General features: G+C 38.3%; 2 protein-coding genes across 2 annotated transcripts; both read left to right on the plus strand.

Moving 5' to 3' along the window:
- Positions 1 to 1,913: 1,913 nt before the first annotated feature.
- On the plus strand, positions 1,914 to 6,611 carry lemd1 (LEM domain containing 1). Its single transcript, XM_085259381.1, has 10 exons — positions 1,914 to 2,652; positions 3,634 to 3,742; positions 3,895 to 4,038; positions 4,126 to 4,178; positions 4,450 to 4,494; positions 4,613 to 4,756; positions 4,922 to 4,997; positions 5,099 to 5,190; positions 5,752 to 5,825; positions 5,991 to 6,611. The coding sequence occupies exons 1-10, from the start codon at positions 2,467 to 2,469 to the stop codon at positions 6,202 to 6,204; spliced, it is 1,137 nt and encodes a 378-aa protein (XP_085115507.1). The 5' UTR covers positions 1,914 to 2,466; the 3' UTR covers positions 6,205 to 6,611.
- Positions 6,612 to 6,668: 57 nt separating this feature from the next.
- On the plus strand, positions 6,669 to 12,661 carry LOC146550727 (N-fatty-acyl-amino acid synthase/hydrolase PM20D1.2-like). Its single transcript, XM_085259380.1, has 13 exons — positions 6,669 to 7,023; positions 7,095 to 7,181; positions 9,503 to 9,738; positions 9,825 to 9,911; positions 10,006 to 10,139; positions 10,219 to 10,338; positions 10,479 to 10,554; positions 10,635 to 10,696; positions 10,790 to 10,868; positions 10,968 to 11,039; positions 11,117 to 11,282; positions 11,389 to 11,488; positions 11,995 to 12,661. The coding sequence occupies exons 1-13, from the start codon at positions 6,804 to 6,806 to the stop codon at positions 12,122 to 12,124; spliced, it is 1,569 nt and encodes a 522-aa protein (XP_085115506.1). The 5' UTR covers positions 6,669 to 6,803; the 3' UTR covers positions 12,125 to 12,661.
- The last annotated feature ends 3,382 nt before the right edge of the window (positions 12,662 to 16,043 follow it).

Below are 16,043 nucleotides of genomic sequence, written 5' to 3' on the forward strand. Positions count from 1 at the left end.
AAAAAGAAAAAAAGAAAAGAAAAGAAAAGAAAAAAGGATTTTTGAGAATGGCCAGAATCTTTGAACTTTGATCGGTGGGGCAATCGTGGCTCAAGAGTTGGGAGTTCGCCTTGTAATCGCAAGGTTGCCTCGGTCGTTGTGTCCTTGGGCAACACACTTCACCCGTTGCCTACTGGTGATGGTCAGAGGGCCCGGTGGCGCCAGTGTCCGGCAGCCTCACCTCTGTCAGTGCGCCCCAGGGCGGCTGTGGCTACAATGTCGCTTGCCATCACCAGTGTGTGAATGTGTGTATGAATGGGTGGATGACTGGATGTGTAAAGCGCTTTGGGGTCCTTAGGGACTAGTAAAACGCTATACAAATACAGGCCATTTACCATCTAACGGGAAAGCAACAGTAACTCAAATATTCACTTGTTACTGCAAAGGTAAGCAGAAGAGTGCGTCTAAATGCACAACACATCAAACCTTGAGGCAGATGAGTTACAGCAACTCAAGACCACCTGTCAGTTAAGAAGAGGAAACTAAGGCTACAGCTTGCATGGGGTCAATAAAATATGTAATAGAAGTTAGGAAGAATATTGCCTGGTTTGATGAGTCTCCATTTCTGCTGCAACATCTAGATGATAGGGTCAGAAACAACATGAAAACATGGATCCAACCTACTTTGTATCAATGGTTCAGGCTAGTGGTGCCATAATGGTGTGGAGGATTTTCTTGGCACTTTGGGCCCCTAGCATCTTGTTGAATCTAAGAATTTGGGCAATTTGAAGGCAAAAGCAGGTCCTACCCAGTATCTGCAAGGTGCACCAAATGAAGTGGCCGATGAGTGTATTTACACATCCTATGCATCTAAAGAAGAAGAGGAATATTTAAGAACTCCATTCCAATAGAGATGCTGTTTAAAATTGATTGCACCTGAAACAAATGAATTAAATTCATTTGCAACGATCTCTCTTATTACTCAGCAGGTTAGTAATCTATAGTGGTTTGTTGAAAGCAAGACAAGGAATCCTGGACACAGAGACTAATCCTATCTGAGAGCTCAGTTTGAGTTTCAGCTTTTGACCAGCTTAGCTGAATTTAGAACCAGTTCAGCTAAATCAGAAGTTACAGGAGCTTAAAACACAGTCGTATGCTAAACAAGACCTGATTGTTATGTCAGAAGTCAGCACAGAGTGAGCTGAACTACACCTAAACAGCAGCTAAACATTAAAATTTGTGGTAGGGAATAGATATGCCAATATGCTGACAAGCCTGCAGAATAATCACCATAGTGATAATATTTTTATCTTCAGCGCTGGGAGGATATGTTGATGTTTTCATCTTGTTGTTGTACCCCAACAATATGGAAATACATCAAATATGAATTAATCAGTGAAGTGAACTCTATTATTGAGATTAGCACCCTTGACAATGAGCTCATGCCTTGATGCAACAGTGATAATGAATTTATCTTTGCTGGTAAATTGCATTATGTGGAAAAATCCTCAAGGTTATGACAACATTGCAAATAGCGCAAGTGTATATATATATATATATATATTATTATTACTGTTAAACTGCTGGAAACAGGTCTGATCATGCAAATATGATGCAGCCGTTATATATTGTCAGATTGTACAATATGGGAGATGGTTAATTGTAAATGTCACAAAAGTAACTAAAAACAAGTGAAAACAATGTCTGCTGACATATTCGATTCCCTGCTTAACAGATAATCACCTGAACCAGTGTTTTTCCTTTTGTTCTTCATCTGCTCACAGGTGTCAGAAAATAAGAACTCACCAATTCAACGGCCTGAATGCATCACTCGTGTCAAAATGCTGCTGCAGCAGCATATATCACAGTGCCAGCAGCAACCAAAGTGTGGGTCACACCTGGAAGTCAAAGGTATGTGATTATTTTACTGAAACTGCTGTATACATCTTTAAATTCATAATGAGAATCAGTCTTTTCTCACTGAAAAAAAAATTAACTGATCATAAACCTCTAAATGTCAATGGCTGTATCCATCACAATAGGGGACTTAAAATATACAAATTAAAAACGCTTGTGCTTTTCCTTTTTAATGGCAGTATGTCTCCACCAGCTCTAATTTTAATAAATAGACTTCCATTTAGATGGAAATATTTTTGGGAATGAATAGTTTTAGCTTTAAAGTAAAATTACAATAAAAATCTTTTTCTTTCTGACTAATATTCTAGCTCAAAGTTGTACTGCAAAGTCTGGACTGCATTTTCAGTTTTCTACTTAGTTTAACAAACAGACATTACATGCAGCTGAAACATATAAATTCACAACGAGCTTGGATACTGTATGTAACGCGGAGTTTCTTGCTGCCAATCAAGTCTTGGACTGCAGCTGTTCTCAATCTAGTCTGATTACAGCAGAAGGCTTTCTTCGCAGTTCCACCGAGGGCACCGAACAGTATTGTTTTCTCACATTTTGCTGTTGTTTTCTTGTGAAATGCCGTTTGTGGAGGAGCCCGCCCATCTCTCTAAATCTCGTCTAAAGTCGGATTTAGTCGCTCATAACGTCGCGCTGCCACCTGCAGCGAGCAAAAGGGCAGTGTATGTGGAGCTGCACCTCAAACACATTGATCAGAAAAACGCGGCGGATTTCTCCAGCGACGAGGAGGACCGTGCAGGAGATGTGAGTCCATATTTTGTGGCTACATGGTTTTTCTACTGTAGACTTTTTCGAAGTAGGGACGAACTTAATGAGTGACAATGACAAAGTATTCGCTCTGTGCAACGGCTCTTTAGTATCGGCTGTCACAACTGATGTCCATACATTAAATTGGTATCAATAATGCCAGACGTTGCCAATGCTAATTCTTTCACACCGCAGCAGCACAAGTTCAGCAGCTGTGTGCTTTGGAGGTGTGGAGCTCTGGACCATTGCTTCCGAACAGCCCTCTTGCTGTTGCACACTTGAGGACTTCAAGCACTTAAACCACCTGCTGTACAGTTGGTATATGTTACATGAGATGTTTCTGTAATGGAGGCTACCATTACAGGCGTGTGCGCACCTGTCACGCTCATCTAGCTCTGTTATGAAGGGGAACGCTGGCGCTTGTCATGTTTTGGGTAAACTATCAAAACTAAGCACAACATTGTGTCAGTTTCACTTTTAGAAACTGCAAGATAAAGTGAACAGGCGTTTAAACTGAGAAATGGTAATAAATATGTGACGTTTCCTTGGTCTCCCCCTGAATGTGAATTATGAGTTGCAACCTAAGTTTATACATTTTTTTTTTTCTCTCGGTTTTTTTTTTTTTTTTTTTCTTATTTGGTATTTTATATTATGTATCAGATTTTTTTTTTAAATTTATTTATATATTATATTAATTTTTCAGTTGGTTTGGTGGGGTACAACAAAGTAACTTTATTTGGCTTTAGTGTGAATAAAATTTAAAATCTTTATAGCTTTTTAATTTTTTTTTTACTTCTATCTTTTTTTCTATCATATCTAAACATGAATGCAAATGACTTACAACATGATTAGAAGACTGAACGGATCCATAAATGACAGCCTCCAGCTGTTTTTATTTCTATCTTCACACCTGGATCTTCCTGGCATTTAACTCACAGCTGTTATCACTTTAAATCGAGCAAATCTTGTCTTTGTTAGGACAAGAAAGATCCAGAGGATGCAGAGATGCCTGTTCCAAGTTGTCTGACTGATGAGGACCTCAAGGCCACATTACGCAAACATGGTGTTAAACCTGGGCCTATAACTGGTGAGGGTTATGAAAAGATTTTTAAGCACCTTTTAATTTTTTTTTTTCCCCATTGAAAGAAAGTCTTTATACATAACATTCAGATGGTTTTTAGATCTATATAGACCTAGACCTTAAGAGGAAATTGGTTTCATGCTGTGTTTCAATGCCAGCCTCCACTAGGGTCTTGTATGAAAGAAAACTCCATAAACTGCTACAGTCTGACAGATGTGAAAGGTTGAATGAAGCAGACAAAGCCATACTGTACTCTGACTCTGAAGAGGAGGAAAAGCAGCAGGAGAAAGATGAAGACTTGGGTATGACAAGAAATGTTTGGGGGTTTATTTGAATAAGATCTTGCTTTATTCGTATCACAACGTTGTATTTTTCTCTGGCTTGTACAGGTTCAGAAAAACAACCTGACCCTTCAGACCAAACCCAACAAGAGAGCAGCCAGGTGAGGAATTATTTTAGAGACTTTGGTTCTTTTAGATGAAAGTCACTTTTTTTTTTTTTTTTTAAAACGTTCTCTTTTTAACAATCTGGAAGTAAGTTGGCCTTATTGCCATCTGCTGGGTATCATACTGCCACTCAACAGTTCTATCACAGCACAAAACTTCCCTCTAGTGCCACCTAATGGTTACTCATTGCAGTTTTAATACTGGATTCAGATTTTTGCCAAAGCATTTGAATTGTAACTTTTGATGTTATTTTCTTTAACTTTTCAGAATCACATTTTTTACCCACAGTGCTTTTTACCCTCATCAAGGCTGGTAATTACTGCAGATATTTCATATCATTTCAAGAACATTCTGTCAAACTGAATTGTTAAGTGATAACAAAGTTGTTCCCCCCCCCTCCCCCCCCCTTTCATGGGCTTGGCTTTTTAAGCGCCCTTGTCCTCCTAGGAACACAAGATGTCGTTCCAACTGGAATTCACGGAATGCGTTAAAGTCTTCAGAGCGGAGTCAATCTCAGTGCTCACAGATTATTAGCACATCCGCTGCAGATCACCACACACGATTAGGATCAACGGTAGGCTGGTCTTAGTAGGCGCCCTATGAATTTTAAATTCTCTGCATTCCTTAGTCTTTTTTTTTGCTTTGTGAACCTCTCAACATACCATAGTTCGATGGTTTTTATTTACCATTCATATGGAGATGCATCATGTTTTATTGCTTTTAACATGATACCTTGCAGGTTCTACCTAGATCAAAGTCCACTGATGACTCATCACTTTCTTCTCAATACTTCAGCATCACTCAAATGGTTGAGGAGGAAAGTTGATCCACATTTAAAGCTCCATATTCAGTCTTTATTTTTGTTATACATAATCTCTGCTGGAGTTGTTGCTCAGTTTACATTCTTGCTGTAAATAGATGGAGAATTCGAGCTCACGGTCTGTCACAGACAATGCGTGCGAGTTCAATGGGACCAGTGTGCAGGAAAACTGGGCACAGTCAGACGGGGTCAGAGCTTATGGTGTTCAGTCACACTTTACACACAAACTTTGGTGCCGGCTGAATTGTTTCAGAGGTTTTTTTTTTTGGGTTTTTTTTTTTCACATTAATGGAGAATGGTGTCATATACATCTTACTGGCTCTTAAGATTTGGATTTTGATCCATATCACTTGATGGGATGCACATGCACTTACTACACAAGCACTATATGTTTGATGGGGTGTTGATTGAACTTTCTTTGATGTCATTTTTATTTTAAATCAATCTATAAAATTCAATCGGCACATTAACTTTAACAATTGCTTAAATGTTTTACCAAACTCTAGTAACTGCAAATCATATACCAATGTCATGCATCGTCAATATTCTGGTTAGTCTTTCCTTTCCCAACCCACTGTTTTTAATTTAAAAAAACAAAAACAAAACAAACATCCCAGTACATCAAACTTGGGAGCAGAACCTTTGTTTTCATTACGGTCACCATCTTTCTACTTGAAATGCAGGGCTCCTGTCTTTACTGTTTCTGGTTTCATTTGTGTGATTTCACTCATTTTTACCGTCTTTTCTAGCCTCCCCAGGAACCTGTGAAAGATGCTTTCAAGGACATCCTTCCAGACAGTAAGACCACTCCGACAGGGATCTAGTAAGTACCACACAAACCCTGTTGAAACTCTTACTTGCTGCATAAGAGATAAAATAAAAAGATTAAAAAAATAAATAAATAAAAAATGTTTGGCAGATGAACATCTTTCACATGGTGAAAGTGCTCTGACTCAATTATAAGGATGTGTATTCCATTGTTTTTCAGCGTCACTCGACGGAGACCCATCAAGGGTGCCGCACAGAGACCTGTCCAGTATTCCTACCCTGACAGTCCTGTGAGTCCCATGACCCAGCAGAGACGGGAGGTGGAGCGCTATCTTGTACCCATTCACATACAGATTTTAGTTTTCATAATTGTAGCATGTGTCCTGTACCTTATTTATGTTAATGTTGAGGACAGTCTAAGCTATTGGTCATAAGGTGAGGACAGGCTTCTGGTTCAGGCAGAGTCACAGGACACAGATGTTGACTATGCACAGGATTAACATTGCTTTAATTTAGTGTTACTTTCACACCGACAGATTTTTGTTTCCCCTTTTGTGGAAGCGAACTACAAAATCCAGTTTTATACTTGTTTTTTTTTTTTTTTTTTTCTTTTCTTTTTGTTGTTTTGTTTTTTCTATAATATTGTCACTGTTCTTGTTACTATAGAAGTGATGCCGAAACGAACTAATTTTAAAAATTGTCTATTTTCTTAACCCTAATTGTAATATTGCCTTTTCACAGAACTTGTCACGGTACTTGCATGCCTTTTTTTTTCTCTTTTTTAAATGTTTGATATGTACTTCAATAAAATTTCTATGCGCCTTTTTATACTGCAAAACAAGCCTTTATTGCACACAAGCTTTGTATATTCTTTCTCCGAATGGTGCTTTAACTAAAACTGAAATAAGCTCTGAAAACTGCTCTCTACATAATGTAGGCGTGACTGTCTGTGTCTGGCAGCGGGTGGCTCTAATGCAAATTCAGCCTGCAGTCACAGTCGACGAGTTCTGCTGTAAACACAACAACCATTACAATGACTGAGTCGGGTTCAAAGTTAAGAATATTTAAGTTTTTAAAGATAATTATTAGCAGCTTGCTTATTACAGTCCTGCTGTTATTTACAATAGCGGCTATCAGGACTCTTTCACTGGACGTTAACGCCGGACTTCAACTCGCACACTGGGAAAAGACGAATAACAAATCGCTCGTCATTGACCACCATCAGAGAGAGGAGCTCCTAGCAAATTTTAAAGGTATTCGGAGTCGTGTTGTAGTGGATGTAGAGACACTTCTGTTTGGTAACAATTTGTCTCCATTTGTCCAGAGGCAATCCGCATCCCCACCGTGTCATTCTCAAATACAGAAAGCAACACCACTGCGCTGCATGAATTTGACAGATTCCTCCGAAAAGGTAAACCTGCCAGTAAAACGTGCTTAGTTTTTGTATTTTAAATACGTAACGGCGGTACATGTATTCCATTACTCCCCAACACTGTTTATATATAATATGCTCAACTGGAACTAGCTGATGGCTGTCGACGCTTGCACGCATGATTTGATCGGTCAGTTGTAGCAAACTCTAAACGTTAATGTAGTTTTTGTATGTCAAACTTGTATAACGCTAATAAATGGATAAAGACGCAGTTAGTGTTTGCTGTGCAGATGTACTTTGTTCCGTACACCTTATTCAGAATTGACCTTTCGACGTTTTGCCGAGCCCAGGTATGTCGAAACCTACATTGAGATGCACGTGGTTCAAAACATCAAGTCACATGACCTGAGGTTTTGGTGCGTTTTACCTGCTTACTCTAGTCTTTATTGGAAGTGTAGAACAAATCTGATGACAGGTAAACTTCCAGAAAGGTTAACAATAATAATCATCATTAAGCAGCAAGTTACACAGCAGTTCATGGCACTTTTTTGGCAGCTGGTTAGTGAAACCCACAGCAACCACAATGTAACCCTCAATTCCACTGTAAAATACTTAATTGATGCCTTTGTCAGTGACACACAATTCACTGTTTTATCTAATATTTTACTATTTATTTGGAACAGTATCTTTCAGTGCGTTGATACACAATATTGCCAAAAGTATTTGCTTGTTTGCCTTCACACTAATAGTAACTGAGTTACATCCCATTCTTGGCCATAGAGTTTAATATTATGCTGGCCTACCCTTTGTAACTAAAAAAAACACAGGTGCACTAAAATTTGTCAAATTAGTCAACATGTTAGCAGTTGCACCATCAACAGTTGTACTAGCAACAACTAGTATAATGTCCTTGCAGTCACAAGAGGCTGCTGTTGCTAGCACAGCCATGGAAAAGTGCAGCAAGAGACAGAGCAGTCCCAACAAAAGAGTGGCCCTTTTCCTGATGTACTCATGGATTGTTTGTTGTTGTTTCATCCTGGATAGTTGTTCTGACACTCAGTGGTCCAAGGCGTCCTTCTTTCCATTAGTGTAGACCTGAATTCAATGATTTGGACAGTTGATTTCTGACTTTGCCAATATAGTGTATTTTGGTAAAATGATGCCTATGTATACCTGCTGCAGGTGTGCCATGAGAACAGATTCTTCCAATTCAAGAAAAGAAGCTGACTCTGCTTAAAAACAATTGAAAACAAATAAAAGTCCTTATGTTTAACAAATGCAGAAATTGCTACTTGATCTTCACTTGTTCATTTTCATTCACAATAAGGATAATACATGCATTACATTACATTCACCCTTCTTTCCAAACATCCCCGACAAAGTGGGAGACATTTAACTGCGGTTATAAGAATAAACATAGCAGCCATTTCTCAGTATGTTTTATTTTATAAATTGGATTGTTACTAAGCAACTGAAAAAGCCTCATGTATGTTAACAGGGGGAAAATTATATTTGCTGAAACACTTCATTACAATCACAGCTTGTTGTCTTTAACTGTCTCAGAGTTTTCTTTGCTTTGGTGTATGGGGACTTCTCAAAAACATTTATTGTTTGTACAGTGAGAGAAATAATTATTTGATCCCCTGCTGAAAATGTGAGCTTGCTCACTTAAAAAAAAAAGAACAGTCTCCAGTTTGTATGGAAGTTTAATTTTAAGTAAGTGAGACAGAAGTTGATCACCAGTTTTACACACATTTCAGGAGGGATTTTGGCCCACTTCTCTTTGCAGAAATTCTCTAAAACTTTTAGTTTTCTTGACTCTGACTTGGCAACTTGAAGTTTCAGCTCCCTCCACTGACTTTCTAAAGGGTTGACATCTGGAGACTGGCTATGGCACTCCATAAGCTTAATGTGCTTCTTTATTTAACCATTTACCTCTTTTGTTGCCTTGCAGTATGTTTTAGGTCATGCTGGAAAACCTATCCATGACCCATCTTCAGTGTTGTGGGTTAGGGGAGGAGGTTCTTATCCCAGATTTTATGCTACATGGCCCTGTCCATTAGCCACTCTATGTGGTGAAGTTGTCCGGTATCCTTAGCAGAAAAAACAGACCCAAAGCATAATATTTCCACTTCCATGCTTGTCTATGGAGATGGTGTTCTTTGGGTTCTTTGGTTTCATCTGACAATAGAACTTTCTTCAAATCCTCTGAATCATTTAGATGTTCGCTGGTGAATTAAGGACGGGCCTGCACATGTGCCTTCTGGAGCAGAGGGATCTTGCAGAGCTGCAATTAATTAAAGCGATAGATGATGAATTTAAGAAAAGAATTGCTCTTTCAGCTTGTTTTTTTTTGTCAGCCTTCCCTACAGTTTTCTCTTCTAGCTTGGTTCATCATGAATTGGTGGCAAACTACAGCCACTTGTTTTGGGTGAAAGGATCACAGCCTGAACTGGTGCCATACATGCTGCTGGCCCACATTGATGTAGTACCTGCTTCAGAGTCAGATGGTTGGGAAGCGCCACCATTTTCTGCAAAGGAGATCGATGGCTTCATCTACGGCAGAGGAACCATAGATGACAAAAACTCTGTAATGGTGTGAAAACATATTACTTTTGTGTGAGCTTACTTTTAAACAGACTTGAGGTATATTTGGCTAAACAGCTGATTTATTTCTTCTAGGGAATACTTCAGGCGCTGGAGTACTTGCTGTTAAAGGGCTATGCTCCACGCAGGGGATTTTACATCGGTCTTGGTCATGATGAAGAAGTATGTTAACAGTTTCACTATGACATTACAAACTTAAGTGGGATTGGAAATATCACATTTTAATGGCTGTGCTCTTCAAAATCTCTTTTTTAAGATCAATGGTCTCAATGGAGCGATGAACATAGTGCGTATTCTGAAGCAACGTGGTGTCCAGCTGTTGTTTGTCATGGATGAGGGCCTGACTATATCTGATGGAATCATTCCTGGTCTTGAAGGACCTGCTGCTCTGTAAGAACCTATCTAAACATGTGTTGTGCACTTGTGTTGATCACATCTTATGTTTATGTGTACGATTTATGATTTGCAGAATTGGGTTAAGTGAAAAAGGCCAGGCCGTTATAAAGCTTAGTGTGTCTGTGGCCCCTGGTCACTCCTCGATGCCTCCCAGGGAAACTAGCATTGGGATCTTAGCCACAGCAGTCAAAAGGTGAGAGGAACATTGTTTTTTAAACTATAATGAGTTCTGTTTAGCTTCTCTGTTCATATGTTTCACTGCCTTCCATAATTTTACTACCCCATGTTTAAAAAGCTAGTATAAAAGATTTAACTGTGATCCTGTTTCCTCAGACTAGAGGACAACCCAATGCCGAGGTTATTTGGTTATGGTCCTGAAGGTGACACCTTTGAGCATCTGGCCCACAAGGTAGGGTAATCTAAATACTTCTTTACTAGTAGTATACTCATGTACTCATTCTTTACCAACTACTAATTCTTTGCCTTCAGTTCAGTTTACCACTAAAGTTCATAATGTCGAATTTGTGGCTCTTCTCTCCGCTCCTTAGCAGGTAATAACTGCTAAATATCATTTAAATATAAATTCAAATGTCATGTTTTCTTGTGATTGGTTCCAGTGAAATAGACCAGTTTTTATGTTTCAGGATACTTGAAAGAAAACCAGTATCTAATGCATTTGTAAGGACTACCACAGCAGTCACCTTTTTTAATGCAGGAGTAAAGGTGCAGTGATTATTTTAAATTGAATGTAATTCACAAGAAGTAAGATTTTAAGCCTGTTACTTTTCTTTGTAAAAATTCAATATCTCCCTCCCTCTGCAGATAAATGTTATTCCTTCCCTTGCTGAAGCTTATGTAAATCTACGAATTCACTCAGCGCAGTCGGTACAAGAGGTAGAGTCCTTTTTGAGAATGAATGCCTTACTATGTACACTTTGACATGAATATGAGATGTGTGCTGTCTTTTTTAGGTACTGGACATCATCAAGGATACGGTGGGCGACCAGCGAGTGAAGGTAGAACTTGTTGATGGATTTGACCCTCTACCCATCAGCGGTGCTGATGACAAGGCCTTTGGCTTCCAAATTATTAAGAAAACGGTGCTGGACTTGTTTCCAACAGTTACAGTTGCTCCAGGTAGGGTTCATACAGATTTGTAGACATTTTTATGAATTAGCTGGAAGCATTTTAAAGCATCTTTCGGGACATTATAAGTAATTTAATATCATATTTAAATGTGCAGGTATCTGTATTGGAAACACAGACAGTCGACACTTCGTCGACCTGACCAAAAATATTTATCGGTTTTCCCCGGCTTGGTTTAAGCCAGGTGACCCTGAGAGGTGAGAATTCAGCAGTTTTTAATACTGTCAAAATATATTTTCACCAAAAATGTCTGCAGACCTCAATTTAAAATTGAATAAATACAGTAAGAAGAATTAATAATGGATTGGATTTATATAGCGCTTTTCAAGGCACCCAAAGCGCTTTACAATACCATTATTCATTCACTGGTGGAGGCAAGCTACAGTTGTAGCCACAGCTGCCCTGGGGCAGACTGACAGAAGCGAGGCTGCCATATCGCGCCATCGGCCCCTCTGGCCAACACCAGTAGGCAAGTAGGGTAAAGTGTCTTGCCCAGGGACACAACGACCAGGACAGAGAGCCCAGGGATCGAACCGGCGACCTTCCGGTTACAGATGCGATTCTCACACAAAAGTGAATTCCACGTGCAGTGATTATTTCTCAACTCTAGAAACAGATCATGCAGCATGAATAGAAGAGGGGAATATATAAAATACTTTCTTGTTCCAAGTACCATGAATCCTTTTTTTCCTTTGTTTCTCAGATTCCATGGCATCAATGAAAGGATTTCCACTAAGAACTACGAGGAGATGATTGTTTTTTACTTCAATTTGATCCAGAACTGTGACATTAGGAAGCTCCCTGAGCCCCACAGCTCTGTCCATGAACTCTAAGCAATTGACAACATTGGTGATAAGATAAACACATGAATAGCATACAAAATGCATTGATATTGCACTAAATAACTTTTGCATTATAGAATCAGAAACTACAATTTTGCTCATTTCAAAGTGGGATGTACTTTTATCTTTTATGTGGACTACTGACTCTTTTCAGTGATATGTGAGTAGATAGAGCACTGACCTTTCTGCAGTAAAATCACTGTGAATTGGCTATCTAGAATTTTGCATTCAAGATTAAGTTTTGGTGCTCTATGCAGACTGATGTACTATTTTTTTCTGAACTCTATGGTGGTATGATATGATACAATTAACCAATTATTATATATGTCTTATTGTGGGACACTGATAGTAGTGCCGTCATAAAGATACATCTCATGGCTTTTTGATTTGGACCGCTCATAATGAATAGTACTAATGACAGCACTACCTACAGGGATGCTTAATTTAAATAAAATACTGGATTTAATGTTCAAAGAATGCTGTTTTACTGGCTGACTCATTAAAATGATTCCAGATTTGTAAATGTGATTGAATCTGTGCACAATTTTATTTTTAATTACCCATCAGCCATAACAAAGGAGGATCGAGTGTTGTCATCAGCCTGAATGTTGTGCCACCTAGGATTTTCAAAATGATTCCATACTTGCATGTACTAAAAATCTCAGATGAGTCTGAATCACAGTTACTTTGACCTAACAGAATTTTCCCATAATTATTTCTGATGAAACACAAAATGAAATTCCTTTTTACACTTGTGCTATATACAGTACATATGAGGAATTTTACAACAGGTTTAGAATAAGTAACATTTCTGAAAATGTGACAGTTTTATCCAGGTAACAATCTTCCATCTGTAATAAAAATAGCTTTAATGTAGAGTAAAGAAGACAAGAAAAGAGTTATTAATTAAAGCAAATGACACACAAGTGGTTTTGCACAAATTTGCATATTACCTTTCACAGATGGAACGTAGTGACCTTAAAAATTAAAATGCATTAACACAGCAGCCAAAACATGAAATCTTAAAATAAAATCTTAAGATGCTTAAAGTGAAGGTCATTAGTAATTGCAGATTTTTACTTGCAGATTTCAAAGCGGATGTGATGGTTATTCCCTCAAGGCCCAATGTGTCCTATTTGATACATGAGTTTTTACATTTTTAATAAAAAAAAAGATGTTGCAAATTAAAACTCTTATATGCAAATTACATTTATTTAATTACTTTGAAAACATTTGTCAGACTGCTCAATCGACACTTCAATTAAAAAAAAAAAGATTCTGAATTTTTCATTTTGAAAATTTTATTTTTATTTAATTTATATTTTAAGTTGTAAAAAATAAGTAATGAGCTTTTTCTAAAACCAGTCATATAACAAATGTCAAAGTCATTTTGGTCATCAAAACTAAGTGCTTTTCAACTTTTCATTCAAAAGCTTTGATTTTGTTTTATTGATGAGCCAACAGAATGTACTCTGTTGTAGTTTTTCTTATTCTGTTCAACTAAAATATTTGTTCTGACTTAAAAGTCAACCCAAAGTGAAACCCAAAGTCACTCCTTTGTGTTTCACATATCTTATTAAAATTTCATTCATTTTTACAAAGGTATACACGTTTCCAGCAACCAAAACCAATTACTTTTTAATATTTTCTACACAGAAACGGTGGGTCTTGCTTCATAGTTAGCATCCTCAAATGAATAATCTAATTATAATAATTATAATTAATAATATTTTATTTCATATGTTGCCAAACCTGGATTAGGTCACACAAGGGTTAGACTCCGAAGGCCAAACCTCAAAACAATAAAATTCAGATGAAGGACATGAATTTGTGCTTAAATGATCAAAACAAATGTCCAAATGTGGCATAACATTATACTGACCCATAAAAACAAGCTGAAACCCCGTCTGACTGACTGATTCCGTCACTAGCAAATTTCATTTGTGTCTCCTTTTATACAGCCTTTTTTCCTAAATACAGTGCTGTCCAAAAGTTTTAGGCAGGTGAGAAAAAAAATGCTGTAAACAAAGAATGCTTTCACAAATATAAATGATTGTTTATTGGCCCCAAATGTATTCTGCAGCAGGACAACAACCCCAAATATACAGCCAAAGTCATTAAGAACTATCTTCAGCATGAAGAAGAGCAAGAAGTACTGGATGTGATGGTTTGGCCCCCACAGAGCCCTGATCTCAACATCATCAATGTGTCTGGGATTACATGAAGAGACAGAAGGATGTGAGGAAACCTATATCCGCAGAAGATCTGTGGTTAGTTCTCGAAGCTGTTTGGAACAACCTACCAGCTGAGTTCCTTTAAAAACTGTGTGCATGTGTACCTAGAAGAATTGATGCTGCTTTGAAGGCAAAGGGGGGTCAATCCAAATCTTGATTTGATTTAGATTTCTCTTTTGTTCATTCACTGCATTTTGTTGATTGATGAAAATAAATGATTAACACTTCCATTTTTGAAAGCATTCTTTGTTTACAACATTTTTTCTCTCACCTGCCTTAAACTGTTGCACAGAACTGTACTTTGTGATGGAAAATGATGTATTACAAAGATGTTTCTGGATGTTATAAATGTGCACATTCTTTTTAGAATCAGATCCGTTATAATTGTAATGCCAGTTGGATTAGATGTTGCGTAATGTTCATAAATAATGTAAGTAAATACAATGTGGAGATCACAAGAATGAATTTAAACTGCAAGTATAAATTCTACACTATCAGACTCCCATCTCTGCAGGACCTGTACACCTCCAGGACACTGGGGCGTGCACTCTGATCACAGCTGACCCTTCACACCCTGGACACAGTCTGTTTGACCTGCTCCCCTCAGGCAGGAGGCTCCGGTCCATTCGCACCAGAACCTCTCGCCATAAGAACAGTTTCTTCCCCTCTGCTGTTGGACACATGAACAATAACCGTATGACTGTTCCCACCACTAACACATGACCCTACGCTGTGTTCACTGCATCATTCCATGTTTGGCACTGATCACCACCTGCACTCATGTATATATCTATCTACTTAGCACTTTTAATTCTTATTCTTATTTTTATTTTCATGTCTATTTAATCAGAATCATCAGAATCAGAATCAGAATACTTTATTGATCCCTGGGGGAAATTATTTTTTGTTACAGTGCTCCATTTTAAACCAACATTAAGACAAGACAGACAATACACTAACTAAGAATAGTACAATATATACATATATACATACATACATACATAAGTCACTCATAAATAAATAGTTGGAAAAGAAACATGTGTAGTTGTAGCAGCAAACAGTGTGTTAAGTGGATGCGTTGTACAGGGAGATGGCCACAGGCAGGAATGATTTCCTGTGTCGTTCAGTGGTGCTTTTCGGTAATCTCAGTCTCTCACTGAACGAGCTCCTGTGACTGACCAGCATGTCATGGAGTGGGTGGGAGGTGTTATCCAACATTGTCTTTATCTTGGACAGCATCCGCCTCTCCGACACCACCTTGAGGGAGTCCAGCTCCATCCCCACAACATTGCTGGCCTTACGGATTAGTTTATTAAGTCTGTTGGCATCTGCGACCCTCAGCCTGCTCCCCCAGCATGCAACAGCATAGAGGATCGCACTGGCCACAACAGACTCATAGAAAATCCTCAGCATTTTCTGGCAGATGTTAAGCGTAATTTATGACAGTATGTTTGCACTGAAGCACCGCAGCAATTTCCTAATGTTGTAAACCTGCTCAACATTTGGCAATAAAACCCTTTCTGATTCTGATTCAACTTCTGTAGCACAGAAGTTGTCAGTAATTGTAGTAGTGATTGATGGTCTGGGATGAGGCAAAATGTGATCCTTATTTGTTGATGTCTCCTGATTCAGGTTTGTGTGAGCAGTTGGAAGTGGAGGAAGATCTGTAGAAACAA

This window comes from Mchenga conophoros, linkage group LG20, assembly GCF_057382185.1.
Source record: "Mchenga conophoros isolate Kocher_MC1m ecotype Shallow Benthic linkage group LG20, M_conophoros_male_GT1.1, whole genome shotgun sequence".
Classification (NCBI taxonomy): Eukaryota; Metazoa; Chordata; class Actinopteri; order Cichliformes; family Cichlidae; genus Mchenga; species Mchenga conophoros.